We start from the raw sequence: 20,657 nt of genomic DNA, 5'->3' as shown, positions 1-20,657 counted from the left end.
CCTTTCACTCACTCGATTTCTGTCTACTCACTGAATCATTATATCCGATCAATATACCAGATCTAAATATAGGTTTAGGATAACTAAATAGGTACCAACCTGATTGCATATAATTGCATCTATCACAAACTTTTGGTCAAAAACTTGTAAACGTCACCATTGGCATCATCTATCAAAGGCGTATCGTCATCACTCCTTATGCTAGCTATCTCTGCTGTGAGTGAACACTGAGTCTGCCATTGTTTTTACAGTGCTTTGGTCTATAAGCATCATAGCACTGGTTGGATCCTTGGGTGAGCCAGTCATGGCAAGACGTCTGTTTGAAGGGTCTGTAAGGTGCACTGTAATACTAAATATTCACTGTTTAAAGACCATCCACTGTTAATGTTGTTGAAAGTATTGCAGTGTAGAGGTCCACATTTCCATGGAGTGAAGTACTTACAGATCCAGTCCCATGGGGTGTGTGTGGTGGAAGGTGCCTGTGGACAGACCTGGGCGCTCGTGAACATGTAACCTGTTGATGTCTCTCAAGTGGTTTAATCAAAACCAGTGTTACAAAGACACTGAGGAACAGTGTCAGTAGCCCCATTTTGTTAACAAAACTCTGATACATCTTTATTGTTACGCATAGTCACCGATATATTTACCGTGGTGGTTAAGAGTAAATACTAAAAGCCTGGGCCCTGCTCTTGCTGAAGTCAGTACTGACTTAGCTCCTTCATCACTTTTGTATAAAAATAATTATTATAAATGTCAGTATAAAAAACAAATATTAGTATAAAAATATGGCAGAGTGCAAGATTGAGATGTTCAATAACTGTATAGAATGTCCTTGGTATGTTTCCATAAACTTTATTTGTCTTTCATAACTTATAAAGAGAAAACCCAACTACAGGCAACAACAAAACTCTGGGTGGGAATATATAGTTTTCTTCAAACAAAGAACTCAGGTTTGTTTCCATAGATCTGTATTTATTTTCTTTATTCAGATTTTCAGTAATCACATCAGAATGCACTAAGTATTAGCATCATCGAAAAGCATAGATTGACAGTCACCCAGAGAGAGACAGAGACATGGCCATGAGTAAAAACCACACAGAAAGATTGAGAGATAGAGAAAGAGAGAGAGAGAGAGACAAAAAGGGAGGGGAGAGGTGGCTTAGTTTGTTTTGCAAGAGTTTCATCTTTGATTCCCAAATGTTAGCCTATGGAGGGGGGGGGGGGGTGGAGAAACGAGATCTTTAATAGTGCGTCTCCTGCTCCCGGCTGATTGGGTGCACAGCAGCTTACCGTCGCCACTCACATCCTCCCAACAGAGGCTGAAAGAGGAGAGACACCCCAGAAACAGGAGCTATGAACAAGGCAGCGCTGAGTCAATCTAGAGGAAATACCAGGGACTGCAATTACGGTATATTACTTACAGATGTTTCAGGGGCATCGTGTCTTATGAAGGGATGGAATTTCAAACTCCACATGGCAGACCATGCCACACAGTAGGAATAAAGGGCACCTCTGAAGTCAGCTTTGAATGGCTGATCATAATAGACTAGTGCACGATTCATTCGTTTTTGTTACAATTTTATTTATTTATTATCATTATTATTATTATTATTATTAATAATAGTATTATCTTTATCATTATTGCATGGATTTCAGTGGGATGTTTGATAAATAAGGTCAAATGCCAAAACAAGAATGTATTTTGCATTACTAAAAGAAAAAGAAAAAGAAAAAAACAACAAACAAAAACAGGTATACAAAAACCATTCTGGAAGTATGTGAAATGTTCACACCATTTAACATCACGAGGGAGCTGTGTCTTCAGTGACAAAAAATAAATAAAAGTGGGATGGTTAAACATAATCTTTATTTTTGCCAGTCACTTTCACACAAACCTGTCTCTGTCCTTTATAAGGCTCTGCATTAGGGCTACTATTGGCCTTTGTATTTAAGTTCACCACACAGTCCGAGCCCGACTGCGTTACAAGAGCCCTCCTGAGCTAGACACCTGGTTCTGACAGACACACTACCGCGCTAAAGAGGACAGTCCTGACTGCCACCAAAGAGCAAGATTCCCCTTTAGACAAAAGCACTTCTGGATGACGTTATTACAGGAGAAGAGTTGGGCACTAACCGGTGCATAAGAATTAATGATCCTCTGTTGGTACACGGAAAACAGAAAGAGCTGAGGGGTGGGGAGATGTCTGCTAACTCTGCGACTGATCTGGGCCACATCTAAGCCTAGTCTGTGCCACCTCAACTGCCATCTTGTTTGTCTACAACAGACAGACGTGATTTTATTTTTTTTGTTTAACCTACAAGGCTTTCAAACACAAACAAACATGGGCATCCACGTCCTCTTCAGAATCAAGCACACAGATTCAAGTACAAGTTTGTTGTTGTTGTTGTTGTATTCTGGTATGTGGTACATAATATTACTTTCAATCTTCTCTGAGAGCCCTAACATTTTTTTGATGATCAGAGGAATACCAACAGAAAACAAAACAAAAACAAACCAAAAAAAAAAAAAAAACTAAAATTATACATGTCTTCTCCAGAACAGACTACACTTGTTATTAAATTCACCAGCAGATAACAGGGTGTGTGGTGGAGACTTTAGGATGGCGGTAGAAGCCGTAAAAAGGACAAAGTGCTTAAAGATACAGTTGAAGTGACTGACTTCTTTCATTCTCACGTGACTTTCAAGCGCAGAGGAGCAGACGTATCAAATAGCTTCACACACACACAAAGTCCAGCGCAGTGTTAAAGTGTTTGTTCATACATGAGTCTTCAGGAGAGAGAAGAGAGAGAGAGGACATTGGAAAGCCTCTTTCTGTTTAGTTTTCCTCGTGGTTAGGCAAAGTTTTAAGGTTCTACGTCATTAGTGTTGCAGACTCTAGGAGGCCATCTTGGTCAAGTTACTGTTTGTTTCTATTCCGCTCCTGCAATAAGAGAGAGAGAGAGATAGAGAGAGGACAACCAATCAGATTGTGCGCTCATGTGCCTGACAGAGACAGAAAGACTGTGAGGGAGAGGCGAGAAAGGGTCAGAAGAAACGAAAGAACAAGAGGAGAGAGAGGAGAGAGAGAGAGAGGAGAGAGAGAGAGAAAGAAAGAAAGAAAGAAAGAGAGAGAGAGAGCGCTTTGGAGAAGAGTATAAAGCAGCTTTTTTGTGTTCAACTGTCACACACATATACACACACCGTCCTTTCACAGCTGAGACAGAGGTACTTTTGAGTAGAGGGCGGTCTCCATGTCAGTAGGGCCACAAAGACCCAGTGCGACCCCAGACTGCTGATATTCTATCCACACACAGACAGCTTCAACCTGGCCTCTGTCTCTACGGAGGCAGGGGCGGAAGGAAAGTAACCATGGCTGTCAGCACCATATTGTGTGTGTGAGGGGTGGGGGAGGTGGAGTGTGTGTTTGTGTGAGTGAGTGAGTGAGTGAGCATCCATAAGTGTGCACATGTGCCTTTGTGTGTGTGTATATATATATGTGTGTGTGTGTGTGTGTGTGCACGTTATCCATTTGGTGTGCATCTGGGCCTTTATGTGTGTGAGTGAGTAAGCGTAGGTGTGCATGTGCCTCTGTGTGTATCGGAGTGTGTGTGTGTGTGTGTATATGTGTGTGTGTGTGTGTGTGTGTGTGTGTGTGTGTGGGAATCAGAGGGTGAGAAAGTGTCTCCTAAGAAAGTTATTCTCACCCACACAACTAGAAAACCTCAACCCCTGACAAAATACTCACCTGTTTCCCCCTGTTGAGGTAAAACACTCCAATGAATCCAATTCAGTTCATTATCGCTCTTGACACACAATGCATGTAATTAACACTGCAATACCAACTCCCTTAATGCGTAGCGAGTCTCATTCAGCTTCATGTTTCTCTGTTTTATCTCAACAGTGCCTCTTATCCCCTCTAAGACAACCAGTTCAACCAATGGCAACACCTGTGTGCGGGAGAGAGGGGATGGAAACACAAAGGGCTCGAGTACCCGACGCTAGCAGGCTACGCTTGACAAGCCTCAAATAAGGAAGCAGTGCATAACAATGACGTGCAATTAACCTTGTCAGCGTGGGAAGGGGAAAAGGCTGCCGATGCTGATGCGGCTACCGTGGCGATGCCGCGGACGGAGCGCCCGATTGGCCCCGTCTGGAGGAGAGCCTGACAGCCTTGTGACAGGTCGTTTTTAACAGCTCTCCGGGTTTTAGAGAACAAAGAAAACGACTGAAATGCATCTGCTTAAAATATTTATGAGCGAGTAACAGGGCGCATATTAACAAGGTCAGAGGTGTGTTTGCGCGTGTGTGTACGATTCCTGGGCAAAAAGGCAAATTTAGCCTGAGTGTGTGTGTGTGTGTCATCTGGACCACCCAAGGAATGTTGTTCAAGTTCATCCAGAATACACACACCCTGACCTAGCCCTAACCTACTGATAAATCCTTCCACTTGTGTAAAGGGAACATATTTTTGTCTTAGCTCGCCCAACTGATACCACATCCTAAATACAACTACATTTAGAGGAATTTAAAACACACTCTTTGCAGCGGTTCTGGTTCTATTCTTGTCTGTGTGTATCTATTTATTGATTTATTCTTACAGAGACATTTTCATTTAACACTAATCCTCATCCATTAGGGGAAAAATAAAGATATGCTATTTTATTTCTCCCCTTTTTTGTTATCCCTCGTCTTGAAGGCCTATAGTTTTTTTCTTTTGAATTATGATGTGTTTCTCACCAGCACGGAGAAGCTAGTGGGAAACGAAGTCTTGGAATAGCCAGCGGGTGGAAAACCCTTGTGTTCAAAGACAGACCACGACTTACCTCTGCTTTGTCTGTGGCGAGGAATGTCAGGAATGTGAGCCTATATCAGGAACTCCGTCTGCTAGCCTAAACCACAGCCCCCACTGCAGCAGGGCACCCGTTGCTATGGGTTGCATGAACGGAGCAAAACCAGGATTTGGCAATTATTGTGCACTGCCATTTCATAATGGGCAGGGTATGAAACAGAGGCTCGATCATGGCCTGGAAATGTAGGCCTTTCAAGATACATACAGGACGACCATGTAACTGTTTGCACTACATTTACATGACTGTAAAAGAAACAAAACCGCTGACTAACAGCTTTCACCCAACCAATTCGGTCATATTATAAATTACATTTCATGTAGAAAAAGGAATAGCCTACTTTACCAAGCTTAGACTTATGACAACATGTGCCCTGACTACTATTTGGAATATTTGGCAAACCCACAGTGCAGTTCCTTCTACATGGGTGGGCTTGTACCATTACCACCCTTTAGATATGGAGCTTTGGGTGGGAAACTGTTAAGACAATTAGTCCTTGACTCAGTCAAAGCAATATTACTAAAACATTGCCAACCAATTAGATGCCAGAAATGCAAGCAAAAGTAGGAATACATATTCCAAGGGGGCTCTGTGTACGGATAAGTATGTGGTTCATTAACTAACAGGCCAGGAAACTGTCAATATTTAACATTGGTAGAAACATTGGTATCAAGAGATTTTTTTTTGCTCTACGATGTATGGCTGTACTTATTTGTCTCAGAGAACAAGTGTCATAACCCACAGCGAAGGGAAATATTCAAACTCAAGGACTCGAGTCAGCAACCACAGCACAAGAGTTGTTTGACTTTGTCCTTGGTAACGCTGACAGTTTACATTCTTAAAACCGCCACACCTGTCTTCCCTACGAATCATGTTTTCGGTGAATTACGAAACGGCTCCCAAAATCAGCGCTATGAATGTCTAAGGGAGGCAGGAGAGAGGGGAAGGGATGCAAATGAGGACCTTCACAGCTGGCAGTGAGGTAATTGGCACAGAAATGAATTATTTGTGTGCAGAGGCAGGACACTATGTCAGTTTGACATCTATTAATGGGGGAAGCGTTGTGTCTGCTCCATTACAGACACGCAGGACTGTGAGGAGTGCGTGCCGTCAGGGTAATAGCCGTGGCCTGGACATTGTTTTGATGGGGTTGCTTTTGGCCCACATTTCTTCTGTTACGTCTTGGAACACTGCGTGGTAGAATTCAAGTGAACCACAACCTGTGTTCTTGGAGATCACTTCTCACAAGTCTGCCAAAATGACGATTTCTGTGAAATTCTGGGAAAAATGCTCAGCGGGTCTTAACTGGAAGTTACCCTGTTATATTTCACTTTCAGCAGGGGTAGTGAGGAAACACTATTTACACCATAGAGCCCCTTTGTGTAGCGCTCTCTCTCTCCCCCTCTCTCTCTCTCCCCCTCTCTCTCTCTCTCTCTCTCTCGCTCTCGCTCTCTCTCTCTCGGTTCTCGCTCTGTGAAGAAATATAGGAGTGTTGCCACGTGACTACACACAGTAAAGCAAAGATGCTAAAGGTTGACCGATAGGAGATCAGGGGTGCTTTTCTAGAAAGCGTTGTTGAGCAACCACTAGCGCCATTTATTATTGTTGTAGATTGGCTGCAGATTGGAGCAGACTACGCAACAAATCCAGGACAAATCAGAGCCCAGATCCTGTCCGGATCAGTTCTATGGTCAGCCTCTATCTGGGGTGGTTTTGGCCAGTCCTATGGTCAGCCTCTATCTGGGGTGTTTTTGGACAGTCCTATGGTCAGCCTCTATCTGGGGTGTTTTTGGACAGTCCTATGGTCAGCTTCTATCTGGGGTGGTTTTGGCCAGTCCTATGGTCAGCTTCTATCTGGGGTGCTTTTGGACAGTCCTATGGTCAGCTTCTATCTGGGGTGGTTTTGGCCAGTCCTATGGTCAGCTTCTATCTGGGGTGGTTTTGGCCAGTCCTATGGTCAGCTTCTATCTGGGGTGTTTTTGGCCAGTCCTATGGTCAGCTTCTATCTGGGGTGGTTTTGGCCAGTCCTATGGTCAGCTTCTATCTGGGGTGGTTTTGCAGGGAAGGGTTGAGCTTACCCTTCTCATGGCTTCCTCCTCCTCCTGCCTCTTCTCATAATGTGCAAAGTCATCAAAGATTGAGGTGGTATGCTTGAACGTGGCGATAATTTTAAGCACTTGCTTGGCCTTCTCCAAGGGCACCTCCTGAGTGTCCCTGGAGTTGGTGACGGGCTTGTTGTCATTGTTCTCCAGGCGGACGTGCCGCAGCTGGTTATTGGGCACGTCCTTGACGAACACCCACTTCACCTCAAACTTGCCCTTCCACTTGTCCTGAGACCAGACGCCCGCATAGGCATTGTAGTCCACCACTGACTGCATCTCGGCCACGCCGCAGAAGTGCCCGCTGCCGTTGACGCTAAAGAGCAGGTAGAGCGGACCCTTGGCGCCCAGCGAGCGGTACGCCGCGTCCAGACGCTTGTTGCCGTGCTCGGTGCTGCACCAGATGTTGTACTTGATGGAACGGTGGATGTCGTCCTCAGAGTAGCTCTTGATGATGAACACGCGGCCGGTTTTCAAGTTCCAGTCGAAGTCTTTGGGATCGTAGTTGTTGAGCGCCCTGAGCTTCTCCAGCACCGGGTGCACCTCGCAGGAGGCCGGGGAGCCGCTGAGGGGCATGCCTGAGCCCAGGCCGAAGTTCTCCATCCCGCTGTTCTGGTTGAAGGCGTTCCCCCGGTTCCTGGGGGCCACCCAGCGGTTCTGCGGCGGGGCACCCTGCTGATGTTGCTGCTGAGGTTGGTGCATAGCCTGGTGGTGGCCTTGCTGAGAGGGAAGGTGGTGCGGGTGTGGGTGAGAGTGGGGGTGAGGGTGAGAGTGGGGATGGGGGTGTGGGGGACCAGGGGGTAGTTGTTGGGGGGCCTGGGGCGCCTGCAGCTGGAGCTGCTGGTGTTGATGGTGTTGATGTTGGTGTTGGTGGTGTTGATGTTGGTGTTGATGTTGATGTTGTTGGTGTTGTTGTTGGTGTTGGTGTTGATGTTGTTGGTGTTGGTGTTGATGTTGTTGGTGGTGTTGAGGGGGCAGGGGGCTCTGCAGCAGGGTCTGGGGCTGAGCCATCATCTGCTGCTGCACCAGGGTCTGGGGTGGAGGTGGTGGGGGCAACATCTGCTGGCCCATGGGTGACTTGGAGAGGGACCCCTTATCATCCCAGGTGCCGATGTTCATGTTATGCTTGATGGGCGGCGGGGGGATGGCGACACCGCCGCCCATGCCGATGTTGGCTTTGGGCTTGATTTTAGGCTGGGGCTTGGCAGGCTTGCGGGCGATGGCCGCCCATGAGGTGGGTTTGGGGGCCGAGGAGCTGATGGAGGGCATGTTGCTGGCCGCCATGCTACTCATGCCCCCTGAGCCGCCCAGCGGGGACCCCACCGTCTTGGTGGCGGACGCCATGTCCGAGCCCAACTTGAGCCCCGCCATGCCCGGCTCGATGCTGCTGAGGCCCGGCAGCTTGCTGAGCTGCGTGTCACTGCCGAAGCCCGCCTGTCCGTCAGCTATGGCCCGACCCAGGGAGCTGGGGGCGTAGCCATAGTTGCTGTTGTAGGCCGAGCTCTGCGTGGACTGGCCCTGGGACCCACTGGTGCCCCAGGTGGAGAAGTCCGCATTGCCCGGGAAGAAGTTGAACCCGTGCTGGCTGAGGAAGGGCGGCGTGTTACCCAGGGCCCCTGGCTGGCTGAACACGCCGTCCGGGATGAAGTGGTGCTCGCCGTTGCTCATCTGTCCGTAGGTGGTGAGGTATGGCATAGGCGGGTCCCCGGCCGTGGACCAGGCAGCCTCGCCAAGGGAGTAGGGGAAACTTATGGAAGGAGCATAGTAGCTGGGCATGTAGGGATCAGACATTGGTGGGTAGCTGTTACTCTGTGTGGGGAACGAGACAGATGTTGGTCAATGCTGAAATGGGTGCAACTGACAGCAGCTATTTGGAACTTAATGGATGTCAGCTGCCCGATGTGAGATCAATACAGGGCCCATGCTGCCCTTTAAGATGACAGTTAAAATCCACACATCTTTTACAGTCATCTGAAGCCACTTTTGCTTACTCGGAGTGACGCTGATACAATATCATTGCATCACCCAGGCATGCTTTGTGCAGCCTTTTATAGTACAATTGTTTTGCCTCTTTACTATAGTAAACATCTACAATTGACTTAAAACCTCCATCTATGTTAGGAAAATTTCAAAATTACAGAGAACAAACCCACCTGATTTGTCTGGCTGCTTAAGTAAGGCTCAAAGTCATCATCATTCACAGCATCCTTCTGGTGCATTGAACCGTTTTGCACTGTGTGAGGTGACACACATGAGAATCAAGAAACAGAGCAAACACTAATAATCCTACAGTGTCAACACTTCATCTTAGCATCCGTGTTAACATCAGGATACAATATTTTAGACTTCGGTTAACATGAACTTCAGCACAGGAAATGAACGGCGAATCTGAGGCATTGACAGAGAACACAGTCCTTCTGACAAATTCCACGTCAAGTCTCGGTGACACTACAACCTATTACGTACTGAGCGTACTGAAGGTAGGCTAGCGAATATTCCGGGCAAGAGATTGTTGTGTAGCATCCCGGTTTTGTTGGTATTTATGTGTTAGCGGTCAGGTTATGAATCCCTTTGGTGTCCAGTAAGAGTGGATGTGTAATGTTTGCGTGTGTAGCTATCATCATTTCGTCTGTGTTCATGCTGTTATTTCCCCGTTATTTTTATTTTAACGTTATTTTCCCACCAGTCAGTGTAAGTGTCATTGGTAAGTAACACGTGCCCTCCTGTGGATTCCCAGAATTGTAAATTCTCCTCTGAATGCATATGATAATAAACACTATATCTAAAATTTTTAAATGTAAGGAGCACAGAAATGACATAAAAGTTGGTGTCTCGACCTCACTTCACCTTGGTCCACGCTAGCTTGCTACAATGTGATCGGTAATTGCATTAGCCAAATCATTTGCATGGTCCTACAATGGATAAACTGAGCAGCTACTTCGCGTATAAAATGCAAAAATTATAAGTAAATTACTTTAATATAGGGAACATCACTGTGATTATTCTAAGAGCATGACTGTAAATCAAATGTTACCTTTATTTCCTTGTCCTTTAGGTCTCTGTGCGTACATGGGTGGAAGAGACATAGGGTGAGAGAAACGTCGTTAGAAAACAAGACATGACAATGATGAGCAAGGATTCCTGGAAGACTGTCAGACTGCCAAAAATGTAACTGCGATAACAAGCAAATTAAAAAAGGGCCACACTCGCAGTGCATTCTGAACAGGTGTTTGGTCCTGATCTCCTCGACACGTAGATCACTATGGACTGGATGTCAAGTGCACCTCGTAGCCCCACAAAACCTGCCTCGCTACATCCAGTTTCAAAATAATGTTAGCACACCAACAGAAGATTGGAGACCGCGGTGATTCAAGATTTGGCGAAGATAGCTTGCTAATACACTAAGGCAACGTTTACTTCCTTGCCAACATTAGCTGCTAAGGTTATAACGTTATAGCTTAAAGCGTTGGTTAGCTAGCTATCTCTCCTTGATAGTCTTATGCCCCAGCAAATGACTCGGCTTCTACAGCTAGCTACACATTATTAGTCACGTAACTGATGGCAAAACTTTGATTGACATGGCAATCATTTGCTACAACAGGGCATACTTAGACCTACGTACCTGATCGACAGTGGTCGCAGACATCCTCCAGGAACCCAAACTAAAACCTGTTTGTTGCGGTGTTCACGGTCTATTACAGCCACTGCTCCCTGATATTTTCCTCTCTCGTCTCGGGATATTCAATCTGACTGTATTTATAGGCGGTGTTTTTCTTGCCCGTTCAAATGTTTTCCACGCTCGTCCTGGACAACAGAGATTCAATTTAAGTCACTAAAGGCAAAGAGTATTGTACCTAGATACTACTTGCTTTACTCTCAAACAAGCATTCTGTTACTGACTAACGACTGATTAGAATATCCCTACTCTATTCCACAATGGCGGATGGGCTATTACTCTCACTTCCGTTCCACAGCGCTCTGACCTTCCGCTTGTGACGTTCCGCTTCTTTAAGTTTCTCATCATAAAATCACACACAAACAGTAAAAGTAGCCAAGTCATGTTGAGTATAATACTTTCTTTGACGGACTGTATTTTAAACGAATACAATCATTATTATTATTATTATTATTATTATTATTATTAACATTGTTATTAATATTGGTGAAACAGATTTGGTAATATCATGCAGCCCATCATTGCTATTTAGATCATCTGAATTAATAACTAGTCAAATTGTTTCTTTTTTACACAATTTGGCAGGCACCATGATCAAACCTCTAATATTCTGTAGTATTCATTAGGATAAAACCTTTAGTATGCTATTCTAATATCTTGTTATAGAAAAATAGCAAAACAGTTGTTTGGGCTACCTTGATCATGAAGGCATCACTATAGGCTATAGTCAGATATTACATACGTTTTAATCGAAGGCTAGTTGTTTCGATATAATTGATTTTTGATGGTTAGCTTTTGCTATTTTCTTTTATCTGCAAATGCATAATAAAAAATGTAGCATACATAGGCGTACACTGTTCAGTTTTCTTTTCAGGGGCATTCATTCCAAATTAATGCATTGATGGAGCACAACAGTCTGAAACGATATGAAGATATTTTCCTTTATGATTCACTCAGAGTGAAACTGGTTCAGCAGGCGACACGAAGCTCTTTTGGGGGATTTGTGCGTGAAGTTTTGGCAACCATCTTGTTCTCGCGTTATTTCCGCAGAGGGTGGCGGAAGGAACAGTATGGCAGCCGTGGTCTTGACGCACTGTTGGAAAGGACTTTCTCAGACTTTAAGTTATGGAAGAGTTACAGCTTATTCGCCGCTATGTTTTGGGGGTGAGTACTAACATTATGTCGAGATGGTATTCAATTTGCTACGTTATGTTTAACAGAATTGCTAAAAATAAAGCCAAGGGGGTGTGGCACACGCAGGGCCGTAATGCATTTTTGGTCCAGTCAGAATTGGCTATGCTGGGCTCTACCTGCGCATACTCGACAATCTTGCAAATGTGGGTAGGCCGTAATGTCTTTTAGCTCAGAGCCCGAGGTCCTGGCGGCGCGTCTGTTCAGCATTACCAAACTGTACCAATAATGTCTGTGGCAGCAGTAGTTTTGTGTGATATAACCATTTGTATTACTGTTATGTAATGAAAGTATAGGCTAGTCCTCTACAAGCCGTGTCATGTTGCGTAACACGGTCTCCTCAGGCTAGGGTAAACTGCTGCACGTAGCAAATACAACCAGTTGGTCAATAGTGTTTTTTTTCGCTGCAGAACACAGTGTTAGTTATTAAGCCTTTTTCAAAAAGTAATTACATCTCTTATCTTAGCCACAGAACACATGTTTACCACCAACCCCGAAAGGTTCTCGTGTAGGCCTAATCTTCAGATGTGAGATTGGACCTAAAATGTGCCATTTCTGACTATAGTAGGCACAGTATGCTTGCTAGTTTCAGCTTGGAAAATTCCGTATAATAGTGTACAATCAAGGCAAATATAGTTCTTCAAAGTGGGGGTTCTTTTGATGGTGTACAAATGGTTATGGCTCAAAAAAAAAAAGTTTAACAGAGCAGCAGGTTATCAACATTCAACAGCCTAGTAGTGTTTTGCGAATTGGTGGTTGAAGAAAATTACTCTGTGGGGGGTATTTTACTCGACATGAGACTATTTTGTAAGACGTAATTGAATGTTTATTTGAATTGAGTGAGTGAAACTTGTCAATATCATGTATTTCTTTTTTTTTTCAGGGCTTAGACATAAATCTACACTACAATATGCTTCACGTCCAGACCTACCAAAGCTAGCCTATAGAAAGACAAAGGGGAAAAGCCCTGGTGTTGTTTTCCTGCCTGGCTATGCCTCCAATATGAGTGGACAGAAGGCAGAGGCCTTGGAGGAGTTCTGCCAGTCTTTAGGCCACTCGTACTTAAGGTATATCAGCCTAAACTCACAGCTCTATAGCAAACATCATTTTGTGAGGAATTTTGTTGGACAGTATTATGTTATCTAAATTGTTCAGGTACAAAATGTACTTTTAGCTGTCAACAAGATAAAAAAAAATGCTTGTTGATCTCTAACATGTATGTGATGTATTTTACTGCATTCCATCTTCTCTTTGTGTCAGGAGGTTTTGTTGCATTTGTTTGTAACATGTTTCTGGGAAACAAAACTAAATAAAACAAAAATGAAACCTTTGTGAATGTACAAAGGAATAAGGAAACATTACCCATTTGCCATGCCTACAGTATCATGTAATTATTGTGTGTCTAACACAGTTTTTGCATTTTAAACAAATTCTGTTGTGTGACAACAAAAACACATATTGCACCTTTGATGTAGTCCTTAGGGCTTCCCTATGTATTTAAGGACAGCCTATCCAGTGTTGCCCAGAAGAGGAACTCAAATAATATAAAGGCCTTTCTCTCTAATGCAATTACAAGGTGTTTTATATTGTAATTATTTATCATGTGATGCTTTATCCCCGGGATCTCACAGGTTTGACTATACAGGCTGCGGACAATCAGAAGGGGTTTTTGCAGATTGCACAGTAGGAAGCTGGAAGAAAGATGTTCTCTATATGCTGGATGAAATCGCTGATGGCCCACAGGTAGACCAAATTTCTTCTCTCTTTATTTTTGTATTATTTAATTAACAAATGTATTTCATTTTTTACAGAATGTAAAGATTGGTTTTGTAATTCTTCAGAGCATTGCCAGGGATTAAGCCACCTGGCTAGCTCCGATTTATCTTTCACACTGACCCCATTTACACATTGCAGAACCATGCGATCTGTATCAGGATATCTATTCAGGATGGGGGAACACACATATTAATGCAACTAAATCACATTAGACAGCTCCGCTCCGGAGGTAGTTTAGCGGATGTTGTGATCCGATGTCAGTGTGGTGTAAACAGAGTGTGCACAGTGTGTTTGCAAAACCACAGTGCTTTCATGTTGGGTGTGGGACACGGAATCTGATCACAGTGCAGACAAAATATGGACAATTAAAGGAACACTATGCACTTTTTGAGGTATGTGCTTTATGTGCAACTACTTTTGGTATCATCCTCAAATTAATTTTGATTGAATATGGTCATGTGAAGGACAGATAAACACACCTGTCGTTCCTACTAGTCATCTGGCTATGAACTATGTACTTCTGTGGTTTGGTTTGGAGCACACCGCAAAAATGTAAGAAAAGCCTTCACAGCACGTCATTGCAAACAATATTGCCAAAAGAAGGCAGTTAGCATGTTAGCTTTTATCAGTGTCAACTGGGTTGTAGTTGGTGTTTGCAAGGTTTTTGCATGCTTTTTAAGCAGGTGGGTAGACCAAATTAATACCAGGTGTAAACACTCTGTTAGCATACGATTTGTGTAAATATTAGCATATGTTTACATATTATTCTTTATAGTAAAGGCTGAATGGGGCGATTTAGAATGGATTAAATATGATGTTGTAACACTGCAAGACATTTTTGGAAAGTGATCCCCTTAATGTTGTAATACCACTAATGTCCATTAGGGGATAGCAAATCACGTCAGGTTCTTTAGGTCTTCCTCAAAGGGTTTTGTAAAAAGACTTCTCTGAGCCTTCCCTTATTACTCTAAAGCTAAATGTGTTATTCACCCCCTGGTGCAGATTCTGGTTGGTTCCAGTATGGGCGGCTGGATGATGCTTCTGGCTGCCATCGCTCGACCCGAGAAGACGAAAGCCCTGGTTGGCATCGCCACAGCAGCCGATTACCTGGTCAATGCATTCAAGACACTTCCAATAGAGGTATGACATACAGTATGTACTGATGTAGAATTAGCACTGCATTATTTGGAAATCATACATTCAATTTTTCATCTACCTGTGCACATTAGTAGTAAGATTCAGCATTGTAATATCACTGAAGCAATTACTATGGTGCATGTTATGCGCAATATAAAAATTTCCTGTGAAATACCTGAGTAATTCTATTTGCATAAACAGAAAATCCACATGATTAGTGAGACATTGACATTTTTGTAACCGCTGCCTGCTGTGGAGAGGGCAATGTATGTGACTAAGACACTGATGAGTAACTGGTAAGATAAGTATAAAAAAAGGGGGCCTCAGCAAGCCTTAAAATTTCGTCTCAATTCCTCAGTCGGCTACCTTTGCCATTTCTGTGAAGGTGCTTTTTTCACATGTTAGAAGTTAGACTAGTGTGAAACATATCTGTAGTGAACCGCTCATTGTGACCCCCCCCCCCCCAACAGGTGCGTAAGGAGTGCGAGGACAAAGGCGAGTGGCACATCCCAAGCAAGCACAGCGAGGATGGCGCCTACCGGCTGACCATGGATTTCCTGCAGGAGGCAGAGAACCACTGCGTGCTGCAGAGTCCGATCCCGATCACCTGTCCCGTGCGCCTCATCCACGGGCTGAAGGACGAGGACGTGCCCTGGCACATCTCCATGCAGGTGGCTGAGCGCGCGCTCAGCCCTGACGTGGATGTCATCCTGCGCCGGCACGGCCAGCACCGCATGGCGGAGAAGGACGACATCAAGCTAATGGTGTACACCATCGATGACCTCATAGACAAGCTAACAACCCTGGTGTGAGAGGGAGACAAAAAGGAAAAGAGAGAGAGAGAAAGGGAGAAAATAAGAGGAAAAAATAGGAATTGGACCTGGCCACTGGCCATCACAATGACCAGTCCCTTAGATGCCAAATTACCTCCTCCCCCCCCCCCCCCCCCCCCCCCCTTTCCCTACCCCCTTTTTCCCAGCCAGGACCTTTTCCCCCAGCATGCCAGTATAACAAACAATCCAGAGGTTGTGGGGAGGGGGGGTGGTTCATAAGGGATTAACTCCATCTTTGGAGAATGGCGATCCCTTTACAATCTACACCACCCCCACCACCCACGCTCCTTCCGTGCCTTTCAGAGTACAGTTTTACTCGTTTGAAGTTTACCTTGTACAGCACTATGAAGCCTAGTGTGTTTTTATCCCCCAGGGTCCTGCTGCCTCTGACTCTGTTACCCTAGGTCTACTGTGCCTTTTTTTTTTACCACACCTCACACTATGTTCTAGGCACTAATAAAGCCTCTGTCTACTAAGACTATGGCTCTCTCTCTCCAATGATATATTTGAATAGAAGTATTTACTTCAAGATACAAATGCCGTATCACAATGTGCATGTCTGACCTCATTCAGAGACCAACAAAATGGCTAAATAACAGTAGATGTGTGTTTGTGTGTTTGTTCTGTTGAGTTATCTAATAGGGAATGCCTGGCAGGCCCTCTAGGTTTAGTCTCTAAGTGTTCTCAGTCAGTAGTGGCAGTCTAGGCACTAAACTTTTGGGTGCCCTGGGTTGTTCATTAATGTGTGATGAGCTATTGGCCCGTGCTCAATGAGCCAGGGGATTTGTCGTGCCGTGGCCCGAAACCCGCCACCTCCCCCTGCTAACTGCTCTTCTGACCTTTCAGTCATGTGCTAGAGGTAAATAAGCAGTCACAGACTAATCAAACCAGAGGCTTGTGCTCATAACTCATGCACGGCCTTCATGGCCACCCCAGCTTGTTTCACTTCATTTAGTTCATGTATGATGAAGGATTACCACTACTGCCACTGTTTATCTGCAAATATTGAACCAAGGCACAGCTGCAGTTACAGTTATTCTACATAACTTTCTAATAACCATGGGCATATTGAAAACATTTTCATTTATACTGAGCATGTTTTGTACTGGATAGTCCTAATTATTATGGTCCTGCCAGTGTAATCCACTGTATACTCTAATGTTGTGTTCTCTGTTCTTTCAACAGAGGCAACAGACATCAGTAATGATCTTAATCTAATAGTCACAGGGCACAGCCCTTGAATATGCAAACTGAGGCAGACTAGCAAATATCACTGGAAAAGTATTGATTTTTTACCATGAACACACACAACAGCACCATCAGTTTTCTGATGATTTACCTTTTGCCATAGTGTGTGGGTATTGCTTCGGCATTATTAGGCAAACTGTAAGCATACAGGTAATGGAGCCTAATGTTGCTGAGGTTCACTGCATGTGCCTTGCATCAAAGTGAAAGCAGTCCAGTGTGATACGGGTCCTATTTCCTAGTCTTGTAATCTCACGGGATCCTACTCGTGGCGTCTGCCCATAAAACGAGTGGCGTGCCACACCAGAAAGAATCCGTTGCCTCGCCCCACCCCCGGCCGTGGTACATGGATGTTGCAGTCCAGCATCCTCACCCTGTGTCCTCACAACGGAACTGACTACGTCCGAAGAAGAAAGGGACACGCTGTGCTACGCCTACGCGACGTTCTCTGAGTAAGGTATATTTAGATAGCGATTTTAGAGAGTTTGTATATTACATACGATGAATGTTGCTTTAAACAGGGTAAGTTACAAGTCGTTAGTGTGACTATACGCGTGATCATAAATGTGTAAAAATTAGGCTAATAATCGATTTATTGGATATTGCTAATTATCTTTTATACAATATATTTGAATGCTTTAATTAAACCTACAAATACAATGGTCATTTATATGATTTACGTTGAAGTGACATCTTCCGTTGTCGGCTTTTCATTAGTTGCATGCTGTTCGGCAAACAGTAGCCTATGCCCTGAGGCTTAGGGGAAAGTCCTGCTGATAGGGATGGATGTGATGGGCCACACCCCGTCCCGCATGTCGTTCCGTCCTCTAAGCTAATAGAGCTCTTTCTACGGAGACCATGTCAAGCCCCTTTAAAGCAACCTGACTGAGTTTTAGATTATTTTAATTGTTTGGCTATGAATATTGTCCTGAAATGTCTTGCTTAATTACAGAATTATATTTCACTACTGCTTTTTTTAAATGTAATTTGAGATGCCACTCGTTTTTAATTGGTAAGAATATGTGTATGTTTGGAAATGTTTCAGAGTGCATCTTTAGTGTTGACATAAAGGGATACGCTACATTATTAAGTGGGGACATCATGGCAAACAGAGGACCCACTTATGGGCTGAGTCGAGAGGTTCAGGAGAAGATCGACCAGAAGTACGACCCGGATCTTGAGGCCAAGCTGGTGGACTGGATCGTGGTCCAGTGCGGGTCAAACATAGACAGACCACAGCCAGGCAGACAGAACTTCCAAGCCTGGCTCATGGATGGAACTGTGAGTGACAACTTGGCCAAGATTTAAACAACCAAAAACAATCACTTTCATTAATTCTGATGAACATTGCGTTGTCTCCTCTCCTTTTGTCTCTCGTCTCATATGTGTGTCTTTTTTTTCTCACTCATCAGTCCTGTTTTTTTTTCTAATCCGTTACAGATTCTCTGCAGACTAATTAACAGTCTCTACCCTCGTGGCAAGGAGCCCATTAAGAAAATATCAGAAACTCAGATGGCCTTTAAGCAAATGGAGAAGATCTCTCAGTTTCTCCAGGCCGCAGAGGCGTATGGCGTGAACACCACAGACATTTTCCAAACTGTGGACTTGTGGGAAGGTAGGAGGCAGAGACCAACTGAAACTGAATCTTGAAACTTCCTTTAATTGGTACACTTGACCAAGATATGGATCAACCATTAATGGCACTTTGGTTATAGTTTTGCAGCAGCTCCTCATATTTCATTGTTATTACAGTGTGGAATTCTCAGGAATGCACCTAACCATGACTCATCAATGAGCTATTTAAGCCTAGTCAGAAACTTACCACCTAATCGCCTCTCAGGCAGAGAAAACCTGTTTGCAAGGAAGCCATTGCTCATCTGAGTGTAATTGTGTTATTCTTTGTCTCGTTAAGTCTCTAAAAACAAAGTGCTTTGTCTCCGTGGTTACAGCAAAGGACATGGCCGCCGTGCAGAGAACGCTGATGGCCCTCGGAAGCTTAGCCCTAACCAACGATGACGGACATTACCGTGGCGACCGCGACTGGTTTCACAAGTGAGAGTGCTAATCCTGTGGATTCTTCTCTCATGGAACCAGTGTCTCTGTGTGTGTGTGTGTGTGTGTGTGTGTGCTTCCTGTTTCATCTCTTGTTGTATTTGTGTAAGTGTGTGTGTGAATGCTTCCTATGTTATCTCAGGTTGTGTGTGTGTGTGAATGCTTCCCTGGTTCTGTGTGTGTCTGTGTGTAAATGCTTCCAATGTTGTCTTTGGTTGTTGTGTGTAGGTGGGGGTAAAATATTTTTGCTCTGTGTCACATTTCAGGAAAGCCCAGAGCAACCGACGTGACTTCTCAGACGAACAGCTTCGACAGGGTCAGAACCTGATTGGCCTTCAGATGGGCAGCAACCGCGGGGCTTCTCAATCTGGTATGACCGGGTACGGCCAGCATCGGCAGATCATGTAAAAGTCCCCTATCCCCACACCCACAGGACCTTAACACACCACACTCACTACACACGATACAGCGCAGTGTTGTTTCAGACAGCTTCTCCTTGCTCTACTGTAAGGAAAGAGGCAGCATTTCTTTGGCAAGCAAGAGGCATTCAGTTTACCAAATGAGCTAAGTGGGATTCTCCTTCTGGCAGTTCCTCCAAGTATTGCCGCTTAAGTGCGTTGAGAAGTATTGCAGCATGCTTATAATAGTAATAATTCGATTTTTTTTCTGGCTTGTTATGTTATTAAAAATGTATGTCATTTTGTGCCATCAAGCATTTTCATGTTATGATGAGAGTCTCGAGATGCAAGATAGTCACTGCAATGCTTCTTCTCAAAACTTGAAACCTAAACTTGAAAGGATTGTAGTGATGTTGCTTAAGTATCTCTGATATTTAAAGATGGTTCCCCATCTTCTGCATTGCTAGGACAAACCCATTCATTTATTCATAATTGTGTCTTCATTTGTATGTTCAGTATGTTAGAGAGACTGGAACTGCATATTTGTCTTTTAATTGTATCTATGTTATCAGAATGCTGGTTTATATTTTGCGGCTTGTCTGTGAACGAAAGTGTTAAAATAAAATAATAAAAAAATAAGATGATTTTACTTGTTTCTAAAAAAAGTTCTATGTTATAACGTGTGTTTATGTATACACACTATATTCCATATATTCTATGTATATATTGCTCGTTTAAATGTGATTTATGTAACCTAGCATTTTAAAGGCATATTGAAATGGTAACATTTAACTACATGTAAACTATGACCACAGGAAGCAATATCCAATGCGCTGGCTCTCAATGGGGCAAAGACATTCTGAAAAGGTTATCATTAATGGAACTATTATTTATGGGGTCAAGCCCTGAACAGCATAGCCCCATTAAGGTGGAAAATCAATTAGAATAAGCATGCATGAACTGGCATCAGCACCATCTCCACATCTGGAGAGGCCAGTGAGCATTTGTTCTAATTGAACAGGGGTGACTTACAGAAGATTCAGTTCATGATATTGCCCTGATGGCACTCTGAATCCCAGTCTTACACTGTTAATGATCTTGGCATACTTAATGGCATGATGGTCTTCGTGCAGTTGGAACATCTGCATAACCCAACAGCAACTCCAAGGGCCCCGATCATCAGCCATCAAACAAGATTGTCTTTATACTGTTTTGGGGTTTCTTAAACAATGTGTCCACTGTAGTCCAAGTTGATCATTACCAACTTCAGTAGGACACAAAGAGTCTTATGTGTTCCGAAAGTGACTTTAGTGGGTTGTGTGACAAATCAGGGTGCAATGACTGACTTGGAAGGCTCTTCCTTGGCCAATGGGCAGCTGGCTCTTGAAAGCGATGACCCCAG

General features: G+C 44.0%; 3 protein-coding genes across 6 annotated transcripts; 2 read left to right on the top strand and 1 right to left on the bottom strand.

Moving 5' to 3' along the window:
- Positions 1-836: 836 nt before the first annotated feature.
- On the bottom strand, positions 837-10,937 carry ythdf3 (YTH N(6)-methyladenosine RNA binding protein 3). The gene is made up of 5 exons (XM_012816193.3): positions 10,570-10,937; positions 9,982-10,006; positions 9,101-9,180; positions 6,927-8,756; positions 837-2,942 (listed from the first exon to the last, which is right to left on the bottom strand). Exons 1-5 carry the CDS (start codon positions 10,591-10,593, stop codon positions 2,919-2,921), a joined length of 1,983 nt encoding a protein of 660 aa, XP_012671647.1. The 5' UTR covers positions 10,594-10,937; the 3' UTR covers positions 837-2,918.
- Positions 10,938-11,647: 710 nt separating this feature from the next.
- On the top strand, positions 11,648-16,038 carry abhd10b (abhydrolase domain containing 10, depalmitoylase b). 2 transcript variants are annotated; one of them, XM_012816194.3, is made up of 5 exons: positions 11,648-11,787; positions 12,698-12,881; positions 13,446-13,557; positions 14,593-14,730; positions 15,198-16,038. In XM_012816194.3, exons 1-5 carry the CDS (start codon positions 11,694-11,696, stop codon positions 15,537-15,539), a joined length of 870 nt encoding a protein of 289 aa, XP_012671648.1. In that variant the 5' UTR covers positions 11,648-11,693; the 3' UTR covers positions 15,540-16,038. The 2 variants fall into 2 exon arrangements, with proteins under 2 accessions (XP_012671648.1, XP_031439892.1); XM_031584032.2 differs by lacking the exon at positions 11,648-11,787 and adding an exon at positions 11,876-11,960.
- A 136-nt stretch (positions 16,039-16,174) lies between these two features.
- Positions 16,175-19,894, top strand: tagln3b (transgelin 3b). Of its 3 annotated transcripts, none has more exons than XM_031584031.2 (5): positions 16,175-17,257; positions 17,851-18,086; positions 18,246-18,420; positions 18,755-18,857; positions 19,124-19,894. In XM_031584031.2, exons 2-5 carry the CDS (start codon positions 17,907-17,909, stop codon positions 19,263-19,265), a joined length of 600 nt encoding a protein of 199 aa, XP_031439891.1. In that variant the 5' UTR covers positions 16,175-17,257; positions 17,851-17,906; the 3' UTR covers positions 19,266-19,894. The 3 variants fall into 3 exon arrangements, with proteins under 3 accessions (XP_031439891.1, XP_012671650.1, XP_042566195.1); XM_012816196.3 differs by having other exon boundaries at positions 16,175-17,262; XM_042710261.1 differs by lacking the exon at positions 16,175-17,257 and having other exon boundaries at positions 17,284-18,086.
- Positions 19,895-20,657: the final 763 nt, after the last annotated feature.

The sequence above is a fragment of the Clupea harengus genome, chromosome 17 (assembly GCF_900700415.2).
Source record: "Clupea harengus chromosome 17, Ch_v2.0.2, whole genome shotgun sequence".
Lineage (NCBI taxonomy): Eukaryota > Metazoa > Chordata > Actinopteri > Clupeiformes > Clupeidae > Clupea > Clupea harengus.
This window is presented reverse-complemented; position numbering and strand designations above follow the sequence as displayed.

What these genes read in the sequence shown, in the direction of transcription:
- ythdf3 (XM_012816193.3), bottom strand. Translation starts at nt 10,593, where the DNA reads ATGTCTGCGACCACTGTCGATCAG. An exon ending in TAAAGGACAAGGAAATAAAG is followed by an intron (nt 9,181 to 9,981) that starts GTAACATTTGAT and finishes CACCTCACACAG; the next exon opens with TGCAAAACGGTTCAATGCAC. An exon ending in TAAGCAGCCAGACAAATCAG is followed by an intron (nt 8,757 to 9,100) that starts GTGGGTTTGTTC and finishes TTCCCCACACAG; the next exon opens with AGTAACAGCTACCCACCAAT.
- abhd10b (XM_012816194.3), top strand. Translation starts at nt 11,694, where the DNA reads ATGGCAGCCGTGGTCTTGACGCACTGTTGGAAAGGACTTTCTCAGACT. An exon ending in TTCGCCGCTATGTTTTGGGG is followed by an intron (nt 11,788 to 12,697) that starts GTGAGTACTAAC and finishes TTTTTTTTTCAG; the next exon opens with GGCTTAGACATAAATCTACA. An exon ending in TCAAGACACTTCCAATAGAG is followed by an intron (nt 14,731 to 15,197) that starts GTATGACATACA and finishes CCCCCCCAACAG; the next exon opens with GTGCGTAAGGAGTGCGAGGA.
- tagln3b (XM_042710261.1), top strand. Translation starts at nt 17,739, where the DNA reads ATGTCTTGCTTAATTACAGAATTATATTTCACTACTGCTTTTTTTAAA. An exon ending in CCTGGCTCATGGATGGAACT is followed by an intron (nt 18,087 to 18,245) that starts GTGAGTGACAAC and finishes AATCCGTTACAG; the next exon opens with ATTCTCTGCAGACTAATTAA. An exon ending in AACTGTGGACTTGTGGGAAG is followed by an intron (nt 18,421 to 18,754) that starts GTAGGAGGCAGA and finishes CCGTGGTTACAG; the next exon opens with CAAAGGACATGGCCGCCGTG.